This window comes from Vanessa atalanta, chromosome 27, assembly GCF_905147765.1.
Source record: "Vanessa atalanta chromosome 27, ilVanAtal1.2, whole genome shotgun sequence".
Taxonomy (NCBI): domain Eukaryota; kingdom Metazoa; phylum Arthropoda; class Insecta; order Lepidoptera; family Nymphalidae; genus Vanessa; species Vanessa atalanta.
This window is the reverse complement of record NC_061897.1, coordinates 1283415-1298768: the sequence shown is the minus strand read 5'-3', so window position 1 is coordinate 1298768 and position 15354 is coordinate 1283415. Positions and strand designations below refer to the sequence as shown.

At 33.8% G+C, this 15354-nt stretch overlaps 1 protein-coding gene across 3 annotated transcripts in view; it reads right to left on the bottom strand.

The window, feature by feature from the left end:
• Window positions 1-5839: 5839 nt before the first annotated feature.
• Window positions 5840-15354, bottom strand: part of LOC125074450 (unconventional myosin-Va) — a 56673-nt gene continuing 47158 nt past the window's right edge. For all 3 annotated transcript variants that reach the window (XM_047685815.1, XM_047685817.1, XM_047685816.1), the window contains 10 exons: window positions 13761-13860; window positions 13070-13187; window positions 12452-12586; window positions 11768-11972; window positions 10828-10973; window positions 10195-10412; window positions 9806-9955; window positions 9196-9327; window positions 8165-8281; window positions 5840-7358 (listed from right to left, as the gene is read on the bottom strand). In XM_047685815.1, the coding sequence (XP_047541771.1) occupies window positions 7230-7358; window positions 8165-8281; window positions 9196-9327; window positions 9806-9955; window positions 10195-10412; window positions 10828-10973; window positions 11768-11972; window positions 12452-12586; window positions 13070-13187; window positions 13761-13860 (1450 nt within the window). In that variant the 3' untranslated portion in view covers window positions 5840-7229. The remainder of the gene's footprint in view (window positions 7359-8164; window positions 8282-9195; window positions 9328-9805; window positions 9956-10194; window positions 10413-10827; window positions 10974-11767; window positions 11973-12451; window positions 12587-13069; window positions 13188-13760; window positions 13861-15354) is intronic.

Below are 15354 nucleotides of genomic sequence, written 5' to 3'. Positions count from 1 at the left end.
GAAAATTCCACCTCCACAGAGCCGGTCCAAGTCACAAAAACTAGGTAAAATAAGTACAATTTTGCTAACATCCTTTATTTTTCTGCATATACAACGAAAATTTAATATCTAATACAATAAATTACCTCCTATGGAATGTAACACTCACAGCACACAAAAATCTGTCGACATTATTAACTTAACTTATTAAATACAAGAATAACAGATACAAAATCAATTGAAAAATCATTTCAAGAGCAAACTTCATAAGTATATTTGATACAGTTATTCTTTATAATAATTATATTTAAGCTATATTTAAAAAAAAAAAAAAACTCTGCGATAAATGCACAAGCAATGTATAATATTTATAAAGATATTAAGGAATATTCCACAACAGATACAGCGAATTGAAGCTAGAAGAATGTTAATCATAAACAATGTTGCTATTCGAAAAAAAAAAATATTGAAAAAAGAAATATGAACAGTTTGATAAAGTAACTAAAAAAAAATTTTATGTAATATTATAAAATATTGTCATCATACATAAAAAAATCGTTATTCGCATTTAAATTAATTATAACAGCGAGAGTGACGATATATATATTGTTATTGTCAAAAAAAATAATTAATAACAGAATTATGCAAATTAAATAATCAGGCAACACTGAAAAAAACAATGTACGAATAACAATTGAAGATATGCCCGTTATTGCTTAATGTTTAACATTAATAATATATTAAACAAATTCGAACTATATAAATTTATTTATTGTATCATAACATTTTGGTTATATTTTTGCTAAATATTCAACAACTATAATGGCAATTACATTGCTAATCACTTTATTTCACTTTTAATTCGTTATCATAGATTATGTATGTTTTAAATATATAGTATTATTTGTCCAACAACGACAAGTGAAAAAATTATGGATCTGACACATTTGCGTGAGCAGTGAAACGAAGTTGACATAGGTATGGACGATGCTTAATTTAAAAATATATTTTATGATCGGATAGTACAGAAATTCATATAATATAAAAGTCTAAGAACAGAAAGTAAACTTTAATAGCGCGTCTTTAAGTGACAATGGCAAGTTCGACCTTGAGTTATTGTCGTAACCAATTTAGCAAGTCACTTAAAAGGATAGAGGGAGAGAGAAATTCAAAAAGAAATTAGCTGGTATAACTCTTTTTAGAAAAATAAGGTAAAAAAAAAATTGAATTCACGTTCCATCGACTGATATATTTTCTGTTTCCCTTCACCAGCCCTTCTGTCAAAAAGAACAAGCTAACTTGAACAGAGTATAATACTATACATTGGATTTTTGAGAGCGCGTTGAAAAAAATTGTATACACGACCACTAGTAAAGTAGTATAATACCAAGATAATAAAATTAGCTTAGCTTGTTTGTTTATATCTGGATATATTTATAATATAAGATTACTTAGCATGTTTATAAACTTGTTATTTAAATCTGGCAGTTTTATGACGAATTATATGTAAAGCTTTTATCACACCTCAATATCAATTCGCTGCGTCACGCAGATATGTCTAACAAATACTGACAATTTGGAACAGAAGCACCATTTAATATTGATTTTATACATTAAAAGGATCTAATCACTGTTTTATAATTTATTAAGAAAACAAAATGGCGTCGGTGTCCATATTCCATTTGACATCGTCTGTGTTGCCTCTCTAACCATTCAAATACGTTACGTTTAAATAATAGCTTTATTAAACATTTAGCACAAACGCTACGCCATGGACGTTAATAACACAGATTAAAATATAATGATTAATTAGAGTAAATTTTACTAAAATTCAATTAAATAACAATACAAAAATTTTGAAGTTATCTACATGAAAATTGAGCACCGAATAAAACAATGTTCTTCTATTCCGTCAATTATTTAAAGAAATTTATTCTTAAAAGTAATTTTTCAAATATATATTAAGTTATTTACTTTGATAATTTCGTTTGTACAATGTACCAACATATTGACAAACTAAACGTAGTTTAAACCAATTTTAACTGGATTAAACTAGATTGTTATTATTAAGTAGATATAAACATTTTATTACGAGCTAACGCATATGATAACCTTAGCTCACTTATATTATGCGGCCGATTGAACTAAATTTTTAATTAATTAAGTACTTACTTTAAGTGAAATAATATATATTTAAACATTTCACATATTATATATAACATAAGTACAATCATTCTTATTATACAAACATAATTTTATAATAATATTTAATTTGCCGAGGCACATATATAGTGGTAACATTTGATTTAAATAATATTATTACAATATTTTTTACACTAGCAACACTTTAATATATGCGGTAACATAAATTTAATATTTATGGTTAATTATTAAGCTTAATAGAGAACCGGAAATAGAACACAATCGCTATGTTTAAAACTATAAAATGTCACCTTTTTGACTGGCTATAATCTGTGCCATTCTGACAAAATAAAAAACGCACTAAATAATTCATAAATACATTTTGCAAACTTTCTAAACGAGTAGTAAATAAAGTTACAATAATTAAATTATATATTATGGGATTAAATAAACATTTTGTTTATGATAACTATAAATAACGCCATAACATGAGTTTTATTAGAGGATATTTATCAGAGTCGGTTTCCACTAGACCGTTACGATACACAGTCGCATATGGCATTAGTATTTCGGTTAACTGATGAAAAATAACTTAGACATTGAATTAAGACAATATCATTGGTCGAGAGCTTGAATAATGGTTTTGCGAAAAGATGGCGTTTTGAACGTCGACGAAGCTATCGGAAATTTGGAAATAAATTACTGAAATTATATATTAAAAATAGAGATATATTAGTCAAGAACTGTTCGTAGTACATGATATAACAGATCTAGTAGCAAAGCGCAAAGAATAAGTAATTCAGAGGTTCGTTTAGCTTTACTCCCCCTCAAGAGGAGTCTGCTGCTCTAAGGAAGACGTTTGGAAGTTATTCCACTTAGTTGATCACGTCACGTTTGTAGTAAAGTTTAGTTCGCATGGACAGTTTATAAATGTCTAAACGACACAAACTTAATATCTTTACTTAAATTAAAATATAACTAATAATAAAATAAATAGGAATTAAGTACAAAAAAAATCATACGTTCATGACATGACATGATATTTAGCTAATTCGTTGATAAGTATGGCATAGAAAAATATCAACTATTTGATAAAATATTTTATATTATAACTCGTTCGATTTTTCAGCACTTTGTGTAACCAATTTACGTTTTAGACGAAGTCAATTAGCAACCCCAGTACACGATAGCAAGATGAAAATAAACGAAACGCATCGGCAGCGTTAGTACGAAAATTTGACCTTGAAATTTTAAAACTATGGAAAATAAAGTCTCTATATATAGGGATTGCTCGCACTAGCAGACAAGTTGCTAACTATGGCGACACTTCCACCCATTTACCAAACGCGGAAATATGTTTCTCCCGAGTAGAAGACTGGGTTTGGAACTGGCGTTGCTTCCATTAACCTCTCGCTTAACACAATCAACGCCAATTTCAACCTTAGTCTTTAAATACACAGGTAGTATTTGAATATACAATTTTGCTTCATTTGTAAAAAATATGCCAAAAAATGCTCATTTTCGTTTTTAGTCGGACATTAAATAAGCTTTAAGATATTAACTAACTAACTAATACATTTTAATACTTTTAATTAACCACTCATTTTCTTGCTGGTGTTTCTTGGTAGAATTATATTTGAATTACTATTCATTTCGAAAGAATGAATTACATTTCATATAATATTGTAAAATTATGATGAATGGATAATAAATGAATTTTAAAGACGATTAACTGTTATACTTCTATATTTGACATTGACATTTGTCTCGCTTAAAAGTGTTGCCATAGGATAAAATTGTTAGCGAATATTGGCGACTTTTAGACCAAGTAAAGATAAAGTATAAAAAAACTATAAATAAATATATAAAGTAAATAGCAATATAATATTTTATATAAATGGAATTACCTAATTAAATATAGGAACTAAGATTTAAATCAAATTATATAAAAAATACTTCATATCACAATACAGTGTATAAATAATATAAACGAAATGGCGTATTATATAAATATAGTTTTTTTAATTAAAAAATAAAAGAATTTGAAATAAGACTGTGTCAGATTTTTCTTATAAGATAATAAATTGTGGTGAAACGAATTTAACCAATCAGACGATTTTATTTTGCGCGCCCGACTTCACTACGACCAGCGCCATCTTGTGACGTCATGTCTGAGTCAAGAAAGGCCGTTGGAAAGATTTTCGCTAGCTCGATACACATTACCTACATATGTTTATATTTTTTTTTAATTTGACAGTTTATTTGTTGATTTAGACGTTGCAACCAATGAAGTTCTCATTTGAGTAGACTCAACAAAAGTTTAAACATATTTGTACCTTACTATTCTAAAGATACAAGTTAACAAAAGTTACTCAATTAACTCAACAATTGCTTAATAACTCAAAACCAAGATATATTAAAATGAGGACAAAAGAAGCCTTCTCAGTGAAGCATCGCCATTACTGTAAAACTCTAAAAGGTCATAAGTTGAAATATATCGTGTAATAAAATGTACGTTTTAAAAGAGCAACTCAACTAATATTTCAAATAAAGAATATGCATTGAATTCAATTTAATATGAATATACTTTTTATCTTCCAATAAATGACACTTTAATTGCACCATTATTAAATTGCATAATTTTATATTAGATAATTAAGTTACATACATATGTGCACATTGTATTCTAGCGATTCTATTTAAAATTCTGTAAACAAAAATTAACGATAAATTTACTGTTATGCTGACGTTAGAACTAAATGAAGTCAGCACAACAATGACAGTTCTCAAATTTTTTTACAACGGTAGCGAAACCACGGTTCAAAACTATGATATGAATCCGTTACAATTTTATACAACTTAAACTTCAAAAATAAATATATGTGTGTGGAATTTAACGTAATATTTAACACTGATGTTATCAAAGAACAAACATGCACATATTCGTATAAGACATAACTATTAAGTTTATTTATTGTATTGTCTAAATATATTTGTATATACGTGCAATATCGAATTCTATTTAAATATTTGGTCTATGTAACAACACTATATATTATATAAAGTTCTATAAATATTTAACTATTATTCAATTCAATTCAATTTACAATGACGGGGGCGTTCAAGTTCATGATGATAATGCTACGTGCGGAGTGAGTTAATTGTTTTTTTTTATGTCGTTTTCGAAGGTAGGATACTATTTCGATTTACAAAATAAGAACACAATTTTATTGTCTTCCTACCAAATAGCTCATTTCTTTCTAGAAATCAATCGTTTTAAACATACTACGTTTTTCTAAATTTTATGTTACATGAACTCGTTAACTTGTGATTGAGAAGTTCGGAGATCTTCACTTGAATGACATGTACTTGTGAAGTTTGAATACGCCATTTTATTATTGAGGATTCGTGAAAATATGGCGTTCTGAATGTCAGCATGTTGTATTGATGTTGAATTATTATTATTTTCTTAAAATTGCAAGGGAAGTTTTTATTTTCGTCTTACATATGGTGTATCATCAATATAATTGCTATTGTAATACTTGAACGCCGCTCTAAAGCATTCCATCTCACTCTTTCAAACAGGATACGCCATTTGAAAAACAAGGACAAAATAAATTTCAATTAGAATATTTAGTAAGCTTCATAAATAAGGTTCGACGATATATCCAATGTGTTACGCAATTAAAAAATATATAATTATTTTGTATACACTAATAATACATACCAATAAAGTTTTTTTTTTTTATATAGAAAATAGCAATGGCACCAAATTCGGTTGATAAGTACATTAATATGGTACATAATAAGTATGGCAATAAAATAACGAAATAAAAATTAAATGCATTGGAATGTTATGTTTTTTTTTATATATAACCGACTTCGAGGAAATTCTCAATTCTATATATATATGATGTATATCTGTATATATATATTTGGATGTTTTTTTGCTTAGCGGTCAGTAGTGTCGTAAATTGAACCCGGCACGATTTTATTTTTACTTGGTATTCATTTGAGGCAAGATAAGTCGATTTATATCAGCGTAGTAGAACTATCGATAGTTGATCTCGAAAACTATTCAGGATATCGATAGTATCGTTTTGATCAATATTATCGATACTATCGATAGTATCGATAGCTCTCCGTGAGCAATACTATTGGTAGCAGCAATACTATTGATACTATCGATAGTATCGATAGGTTTGGACTATCGATAGTTTAGGTCAAAAGTAATACCATCGACAATACTGCTCATGGGGAGCTATCGATACTATCGATACTATCTCTAACACCTTAACTTTCGATAGTATATCGATAGTTAGCTATCGATATACAACACTAATTTATATATTTCTGGAATCAATTGTTTTCCCCATAAATCTATTTAAACATAAACAAACAATACTTAACATACCCTTTCAAATCACGACATTGGATTGGTTTACATTAGTCATAAGAACTAGACTCACACGATACGGAGACTAATTTGTGTAAACAAAAACGATTTAAAAAAGGAAGACAAAAATTGTTAAACGCAACTCATTCATTTACTAGATAATGTTGCTTTCTCTTTCACACTAGTGTGGTGAAAAGGGAGAGCAAGCATGTACGTCATTCAAATTCAAATTACTTTTTAAAAATGGAACAACAAAACTGAACAATGTCTTAAAGAGCTTTATATATAATATGTGTATCGTCGGCTATATTGAATAAATGGTGACTTAAAAGGCATGTAAAATTAAATATAGAAAAATCGATAAATAAACGTAATACTCTTTAGTTCCGCCGTGGTCGAGTAAAAAGAGAACAGCTACAAATCATAGGAACTAAATTAATGTTATAATATGTCTATCTCATTCTTTCCTATATAATAAATACTATCTTCTCTTTCTAACGATCCGCTATATACTATAAATTAAATTTCAAACAAATACTTTGGACATGTAAAATTTTTAAAGCATAATATCATTTTATACACGTCCCCATATATAACAGCCAAATAAATACTATATAAAGTGTGAAATTCAATACTTCTGAAACTTCTAGGCAAATTGGAAGTCAATTTTCGTCGTAAATTATGTTTGAATGTGATAAAAATTACCGCATCCTTATATCTTGGTCAGGAGTCCGTTCAGCTCCAACACTTCTGGTACTTCTATGTCTTCCAGGCGGATCGGTGACGGACTGAATTCGAAATGCACGGAGTATATCATCTTCGTATCCATGAGGAGGCTTTGCTGTAACATAAAGAAAAATTGACAATTTCGATTTTGTCTGTAGAAAATATTTGTTTTATTAGTTGATTAATGGCGTCGAATACGTATTTATCATAATAGGCTATTTGACAATGCGAAAAATAAAGTGCCAATTATTGTAATCAGTATATATTATGAGTTTAAAAAGGATTATTTATTAACGAAAGTTAAAAATAATAATTAATTTATTCATAAATCCATAAATAAAAATGCATTTTTTTAAACGTTTGTCACGTGACACAAAACGCTCCTGATTGGTCGGGCTTATGATGACGTCACTTGCATGTTAACCTCGGTTTGCCCCAGATTACGAAACAGGCAAGTGACGTCACCGACCCAATTGCAGCGCCATATTGTCAAAGTAAGATTAAGTAAAAGTAAGTTTACCGAAAAGTCTTAAAATTTTCGGTAAACGCTTGAATCTTTAGAAACTTTTATATTAAAATCATTAAAATAAGAAAATAATGTGTTCGTCATTGCAGTTATGTCGATCAGAAAAAAAAACATTTTACATCTGTCAAAAAGTTCAAGCTATCTTGTACATACATACATAACATTACATTAGCAGCCTGTAAATTTCCCACTGCTGGGCTAACGCCTCCTCTCCCTTTGAGGAGAAGAGGAAGAATAGTACATAATAAAGAATTATCGCTGCAGCGAACTTTGGTTCTAACTCTTACCAGCAATTGAACAATCGTTTAAACGATTTTGTCTACCGTACATATGACAACAAAGAGATTTTAACTTAATTGTCCTTCGGTTAGTATGGAATACTCTCATTAACTTACCGGTTCCTTGTTAGCGTTAGGTCCAGCCCTCTCCTGCATCAGTTTCTGTATCTCGTGAATGAACTCCCGCGTCACCTTCACCTCGTACTCCTCAGCGGGGGTATACATATTTAAGATCTGCGAAGAAGTTTAAGTCTCAATTCTGTGTTCCATCGGTTTAGTTGTTTATTCAAGATGGCAGTCACACCGACTGTTATTTATTTTAGTTTTAATAAGGAGGTTATTATGAGGGAACTATTATTTTGTAGTGAAATGCTTCAAGTAAGACATACAGAACTTCCCTTTAAATAATAAATAATAATATAAATAAATATTGGACAACATCATATACATTACTCTGATCCCAATGTATAAACTTGTGTTATGGATAATCAGGAGTAACGACGGTACCACAAACACCCAGACCCAAGACAACATAGAAAATTAATGAACTCTTTCTACATCGACTCGGCCGGGAATCGAACCCAGGACCTCAGAGTAGCGTACCCATGAAAACCGGTGTACACACTACTCGACCACGGAGGTCGTCAAAGAAAGCGCACTTTTAAAGAAGCCTTCATATTAAAATGTTACGAAGGAAAGGAAAAAGTACAGCCACGGCCCAAGTGGATAGAAGATATGAATCTTAAATTCGTGGCTCTACTACTGGTGGGAGGGCTCTGTAGCCTTTCAACAACAATTAGCATTGTTGTGTTCCGGTTTGAAGTGTGAGCCAGTGTAACTACAGGCACAACGGACTCATCTTAGCTCCCATATTTAGTAGCGCATTGGTGTAAACTAAGGAATGGTTAATATTTCTTACAGCGCAAACGTCTATAAGCGATGGTGACCACTGACCATCAGATTGCCCATTTGCCAGACCGCCAAACTATTTCATTATAAAAAATCGTTTCAAGTAAAGCTTCCTTGTGCGCGATGAGTACTTGTCGAATTTGTCAAACGTTTCTAAATCAAAGTCGAATTAACGTCTCAGAGGTTAAAGAGCAACTCAAACGAAATCCCAAAATGCATGGAGACGCGTGTGGGCCCACCTTGCAGACTTGCACGGCGGACAGGTCGGCGCACATCTCCACGGTGCTGCTCACGTCGGCCATGGACTTGCGCGCCTGCAGCAGCTGCACCGCCTGCGTTATCGGCTTCAGCACGCTCAGGATCTCCTCCATCTGCAACGACAGAGATTCCATTTAAACATTATACCTAAATCGATCGAAGCGAGCCTAGCAATTGTTTTAAACTTAATGTTTATATAATGTCTTAATGTTTATATGATAGGGTGACGATACATTCGACTTTTTATCGGGACACATCTATAATATTTTTTAATAATAGTAGGTAGAGCTACCTATTAGGGGGTAGTCAAAAAGGACATAACATCTTAGTTCTCAATAACAGGTGCACATTAGCGATTTAAGAAACGGTTAATATTTCAAACAGCACCGACGTCTATGTTCGACTACCTATATAAAAAAAACTGGTATGCCAATATAAGAATCTGAGCGTCTCAGAACAGTGGGCCGGTAGTTCTTACATAATTATAACTCTGAGTTATAATTTAACTTACTGGATAATGACCCCAAATTCAAGTTTTTTATTTTTTTTTTATTTTAGCATCTCATTAACGTATGTTATTAGTTCACTTACGCTCTTTTGCCCGTACTCAGCGAGATGTTCCTTTATCCAGGTCTCCAGGTGTGAGATGTTGTACCTGATCTGCAGACCTTTAGCCCAGCAGCACAGGTCCTTACGCAACAGTAACTGGTTCAAGCTGTACGCGCAGATGTAGTAGAATAGCTGAAGAAAAAAAAATAGTTTGTACTGTAACCAATATCGAAATTTTGATTATTCAATATAGAATAATTCGTTTCGGTCACATCGACTAATCTAAATAAAAGTTATTCGACGGCGCGTGAGATATTACAGAAGAAATATGTGTATCTAAAGACAGACACTCAATTCGATAGCTCTCATAAAGTCAGGAATTAAGAGAAATATGTCGTATTGTCATGCAACAGAGTCCTATGTCCGCGCACCTGCCGGAACAGGATGACGCGCAGCGGGGGGTCCACGGCGTGCGCGCGCAGCGTGTCGTGCGTGGCCCCCAGCTCGTGCTTGAGGCGCGCGGGGCCCGCCGACGCGGCCGAGGGGGGCGCGGCGCGCTGGGGGCCCGACAGCCCGCTGATCTCCTCGTACTCCAGGATGGCCGGCATGATGAGCCGCTCCAGCTGCCGCTCCAGCAGCGTGATCAGACCTGCGCGCCGACCGACCGTTGTTACGAGTTACTCATTTATTTTGTAGGTTCTTTAAATAAATGTGGTTAGACATTTTTTCATAAGATACAATGAAGTCATTACTAGTAAGTACTTAAGATCTATAAAAGCCCATCGTAAGACATTCCCAGTATCTTTTCAAGTCCACTAAATATTTTCACTAGAACTGGACAAGACTCAGAGGAAGACGAACATGTGACGTGTCACATTATCACATCACGCGTTACCAGGTTTGATTTAACCGTTCACGAGTGTCCTAGAGGAAGACACCAATCGGGGCATGGTATTATTTTGCTAATAATATATATATTAGTGCCACCAGCGAGACGATACATATAAAATGTTCATACAGATACAAAAGCACACCAGACCAGTTCCACTGATGGAATAACTCACCCTGATAAATGGAAATAGCTTGATCGCTCAGCACTTGTCTGTACTCGGAGAGGTCGAAGATCCTCAGGCTCTGTTGGTTCTGTCTCGGCGTGTTCTCGGCTTGATACTTCACGTCCCCGCTGTATTGTCTTAAATTATTTAACAATCTGCAAAAACGAATTAAAGTTTAAGTTATTTACACACTTAAGACAATTATCATTCACTAACGGATGTTATAAATATATATATTCCCTTAGTCGCGTCTGTCTGTCTGTCTGAACTAGTAGGTCTCTAACACTCTGTGCGAAACAGGGACAGGTAGTTTTATAAAAAAGATCCGACGTCCTGTTCCAGAATATACCTCCCAACTTCAATTCTATTTATTAATGTACATTCAACTGTTTAAATATGATTAGCAAAAATCTCAAGGTCAATCTCAAGAGAGTCGTAGGTAAACAGCTGCTGACATTTTACAGTGCACAAGTGTGTGCGTAGTGCACTCTCTAGATTTTCGTAACGTCATAGAAGCTATACACTAGATCAATGAGGTATTTCCACTACGACGTACCTATGCGAAACCGATTAATTTGGTAATCTAGATAGGCTCGTTGATCTAGTCGCTAGAAAAAGCCGCAAATCCTAAAAACCTGGTGTAAAACCCCGGGCCGATGATAAATTGTTTGGTAAATAACAGCCCGGAGCCTGGAAGTTGGAAGTGCGTATAATCCCATGCCTCGGAAAGCACGAAAAGCCGTTGATTTTGCTCCTGCCCTATTTCCACTCATGTCGAATTTGCCGTCCCATCGGATTATGAGAGTGAGGACGTAACCTTCGATCATTTATATGCGGCTGTTTATTGAAGAATATACAATATTTTAAAACCACCGAATCTTCGGGCGTCACCGATGGTTGTAAAGGTCCAGTAGTTGGGTTAAATGGTTGGAACGTAACGAAGGCGAACCTCAGCATGTTGGCGAGCCACAGCGCGTAGTACTCGACGCTCTCGGCGCGGCGCTTGATGACCTTCTTGACGGCCGTTCGCGCCGCCTTGATGAGCTGGTGCATCTTGGGCTCGTCGTCCACGTGGTCCGTGTGGCGCAGCATCATGAACAGGATGTAGGCCGGCAGCCCCGGCAGCAGCGACGTGGCCACGCGCGGCTTCAGCTCTGCAACGCACACACGGACATTGGAAGCGTAGTTCCTCTGAGAAACCCTTCCCTTTACTAACTGAGCTGTTTTTAAACTTTTTTTAATGAAAATTATTATTTTTTCAACACAATCGTGACCTTATAAATTGATAATGTTCTGTAGTTGAATTTATTACTCAATTACTAATATCAGTCGGAAAACAGCTAAATCATAAACAATTTTTGGGCACTATTTTTCTAATATGGTGTCGCAAGATAAAAATATGGGAGAAGTGAAAATTCTCCCGGATTACTTTTCAAATTACCCTCCTTTCTGAGCACCAAATTGCAGTACTAATAATAAACATAACATATAAAGTACAAAAGTGACCAACGTAAGTCTGTTTCAACATTTCATGTGTGACATTCAAAGTCATTTCTTAGAAAACAGTACAGTTAGTAAAAAAAATATATCTTGCTGTTTTTTTTCTAACTTTCATATATTATATACAGTGTACCTGTAATTAGTTTCTTAATAATAGTTCCTTCATCTTGCAACTTGTACTCGAACATTCCAAGGTACTCCCTTTCCTTCTTCCTCATAACGGGCGGTATTTCGAGCGCTGTTGACGTATTCTGAGATACGATTGTCTCTGGAAATTAAATACAATTAATTTGAATTAAGAATATGTGAAATAAAGTGGTCAACGGTTGAGCACTATACACACACACACTAGTAAAGCAGTATGAAGTTCGGCGAGCGTAGCTGTCACACCAAGATTATATAAATATTGAACAACATCATATACCCTTTAGCTACTTACATAACCCAATGTAAGTAGCTAAAGCACTTGTGTTATGGAAAATCAGGAGTAACGACTGTACCACAAACATCCAGACCCAAGACAATATAGAAAAGTAATGAACTTTTTCTACATCGACTCGGCCGGGAATCGAACCCGGGACCTCGGAGTGGCGTACCCATGAAAACCGGTGTACACAACAACTCGACCACGGAGGTCGTCAAATTTATTATTTACTATCCACCAACTTTTTTATTATCACTTACACTGACAGCCCACAGCTGAGTAACTTCATCTTGATAAGATGCATATTTCCAACCAAAAGATACTCACCGTTCCCTTCCAAAATGTCCTGAACATCTTCAACACCGGCTTCCTTTAACTTTCCAACTAAAAGTCTTATTTGGTTCTTGTATCTGCGACAACTCTCGGAGAGCTTATCGACTCGTTCCTGAGAATCATTCCACAGGTATGACATAATTTTGAAGAGAGAGAACAATATCGATAAAGATTTATATAATGAACTACTCGCTATTATATCTATGGATTTGATTATATCAAGGATATCCTACCCAAGGTTCAAGGTAGTTGTGGTTTATCTGAGATGAAAGAGGATCCAAGATTCACTTTTTGACAGATAAAGCTAGTGATTGTGGCAGAGTAACAATCGATTCAATTTTTGATTTTAAATAGTATCGATTATCGAAATTTGCCTTAAAAAATAATCTTTGTTTTGTTGACGGTTACGCATTATGAATGATAATAAAATTGCCATGATGTTTTGTACTGTATGAATTAATAGGAAACTTGACTTTATAAAAGAAAATTAAACTATTATTTGTGTGAACAGTAGACCAATTCCTACACCTCGACTATTAATTATACCATTGATTATGCCCTAAAGGGTTTTATGGACAACTTAAGTAAATAAAGTTTAATAACTTAACTTTCTAAGGTTGATCTTTTTTAACATACAGCAATATTTAGAATTATTTTGTTTAAAAAAAAATAGTAATTTAAATACCTGTATTGCGAGACTTTCAGAAGCAAGTCTTATGATTTCATTCTGGGCATATTCCTGGGTCTTATTCTTAGGTTCTTGACTTAAATCTGCGCTCAGCAACCTTAAATAGATTTGTTTAAAATTAATATTTATGGGGGGAGGGGAATGTATTTTTTGTTTTATTATAAAACGGGTCTGCCCTTAACCGCAATCAAAATTAATGTGTCGAAGCGGCCTATGATGATACGAAACGCAGTTAACGTGGTAGCATATTCAGTCTTGACGTAAAGATAACTGGTTTTATCTTTTAACATATTGATCGGGAAAGACAGATTTACGTTCAAAACCTAAGCCGCAATAGGAATTTCAATGACGAAGGGAGACCAGTGGATGTGTGAGGGGAAAACCGTGTTATTCTTTAGCATACTCTCCAAAGAATAGAATCCATGCATTGTATGATGATAGGTGATGATCACACTGACAAGTGATGGTTATACTGGCATCAGATATGGGTTATTCTGGCAGCCGACGGTAATACCGACAAAGGTGATTATGTTGATATTTATATGATGGATATATTAAAGTATATATAACTGTTATACCGACACTTAGTGGATACTGAAGTCTACGACACGTCCATGGCATATAGGCCATGGTTATACTGACAGATGTGATGGTTACACTGGCATTTTGGTAATGGTTATACTGACAGATGTGATGGTTACACTGGAATTTTGGTAATGGTTATACTGACAGATGTGATGGTTACACTGGCATTTTGATAATGATTATACTGACAGATGTAATGGTTACACTGGCATTTTGGTAATGGTTATACTGACAGAGGTGATGGTTACACTGGCATTTTGGTAATGGTTATACTGACAGAGGTGACGGTTACACTAGAATTTTGGCAATGGTTATACTGACAGAGGTGATGATTACACTGGCATTTTGGTAATGATTATACTGACAGAGATGATGGTTACACTGGCATTTTGATAATGGTTATACTGACAGATGTAATGGTTACACTGGCATTTTGGTAATGGTTATACTGACAGAGGTGATGGTTACACTGGCATTTTGGTAATGGTTATACTGACAGAGGTGACGGTTACACTAGAATTTTGGCAATGGTTATACTGACAGAGGTGATGATTACACTGGCATTTTGGTAATGATTATACTGACAGAGGTGATGGTTACACTGGCATTTTGATAATAGTTATACTGACAGATGTAATGGCTACACTGGCATTTTGGTAATGGTTATACTGACAGATGTAACGGTTACACTGGCATTTTGATAATGGTTATACTGACAGATGTAATGGCTACACTGGCATTTTGGTAATGGTTATACTGACAGATGTAACGGTTACACTGGCATTTTGATAATGGTTATACTGACAGATGTAATGGCTACACTGGCATTTTGGTAATGGTTATACTGACAGATGTAACGGTTACACTGGCATTTTGATAATGGTTATACTGACAGATGTAACGGTTACACTGGCATTTTGGTAATGGTTATACTGACAGATGTAACGGTTACACTGGCATTTTGATAATGGTTATACTAACAGATGTAATGGTTACACTGGCATTT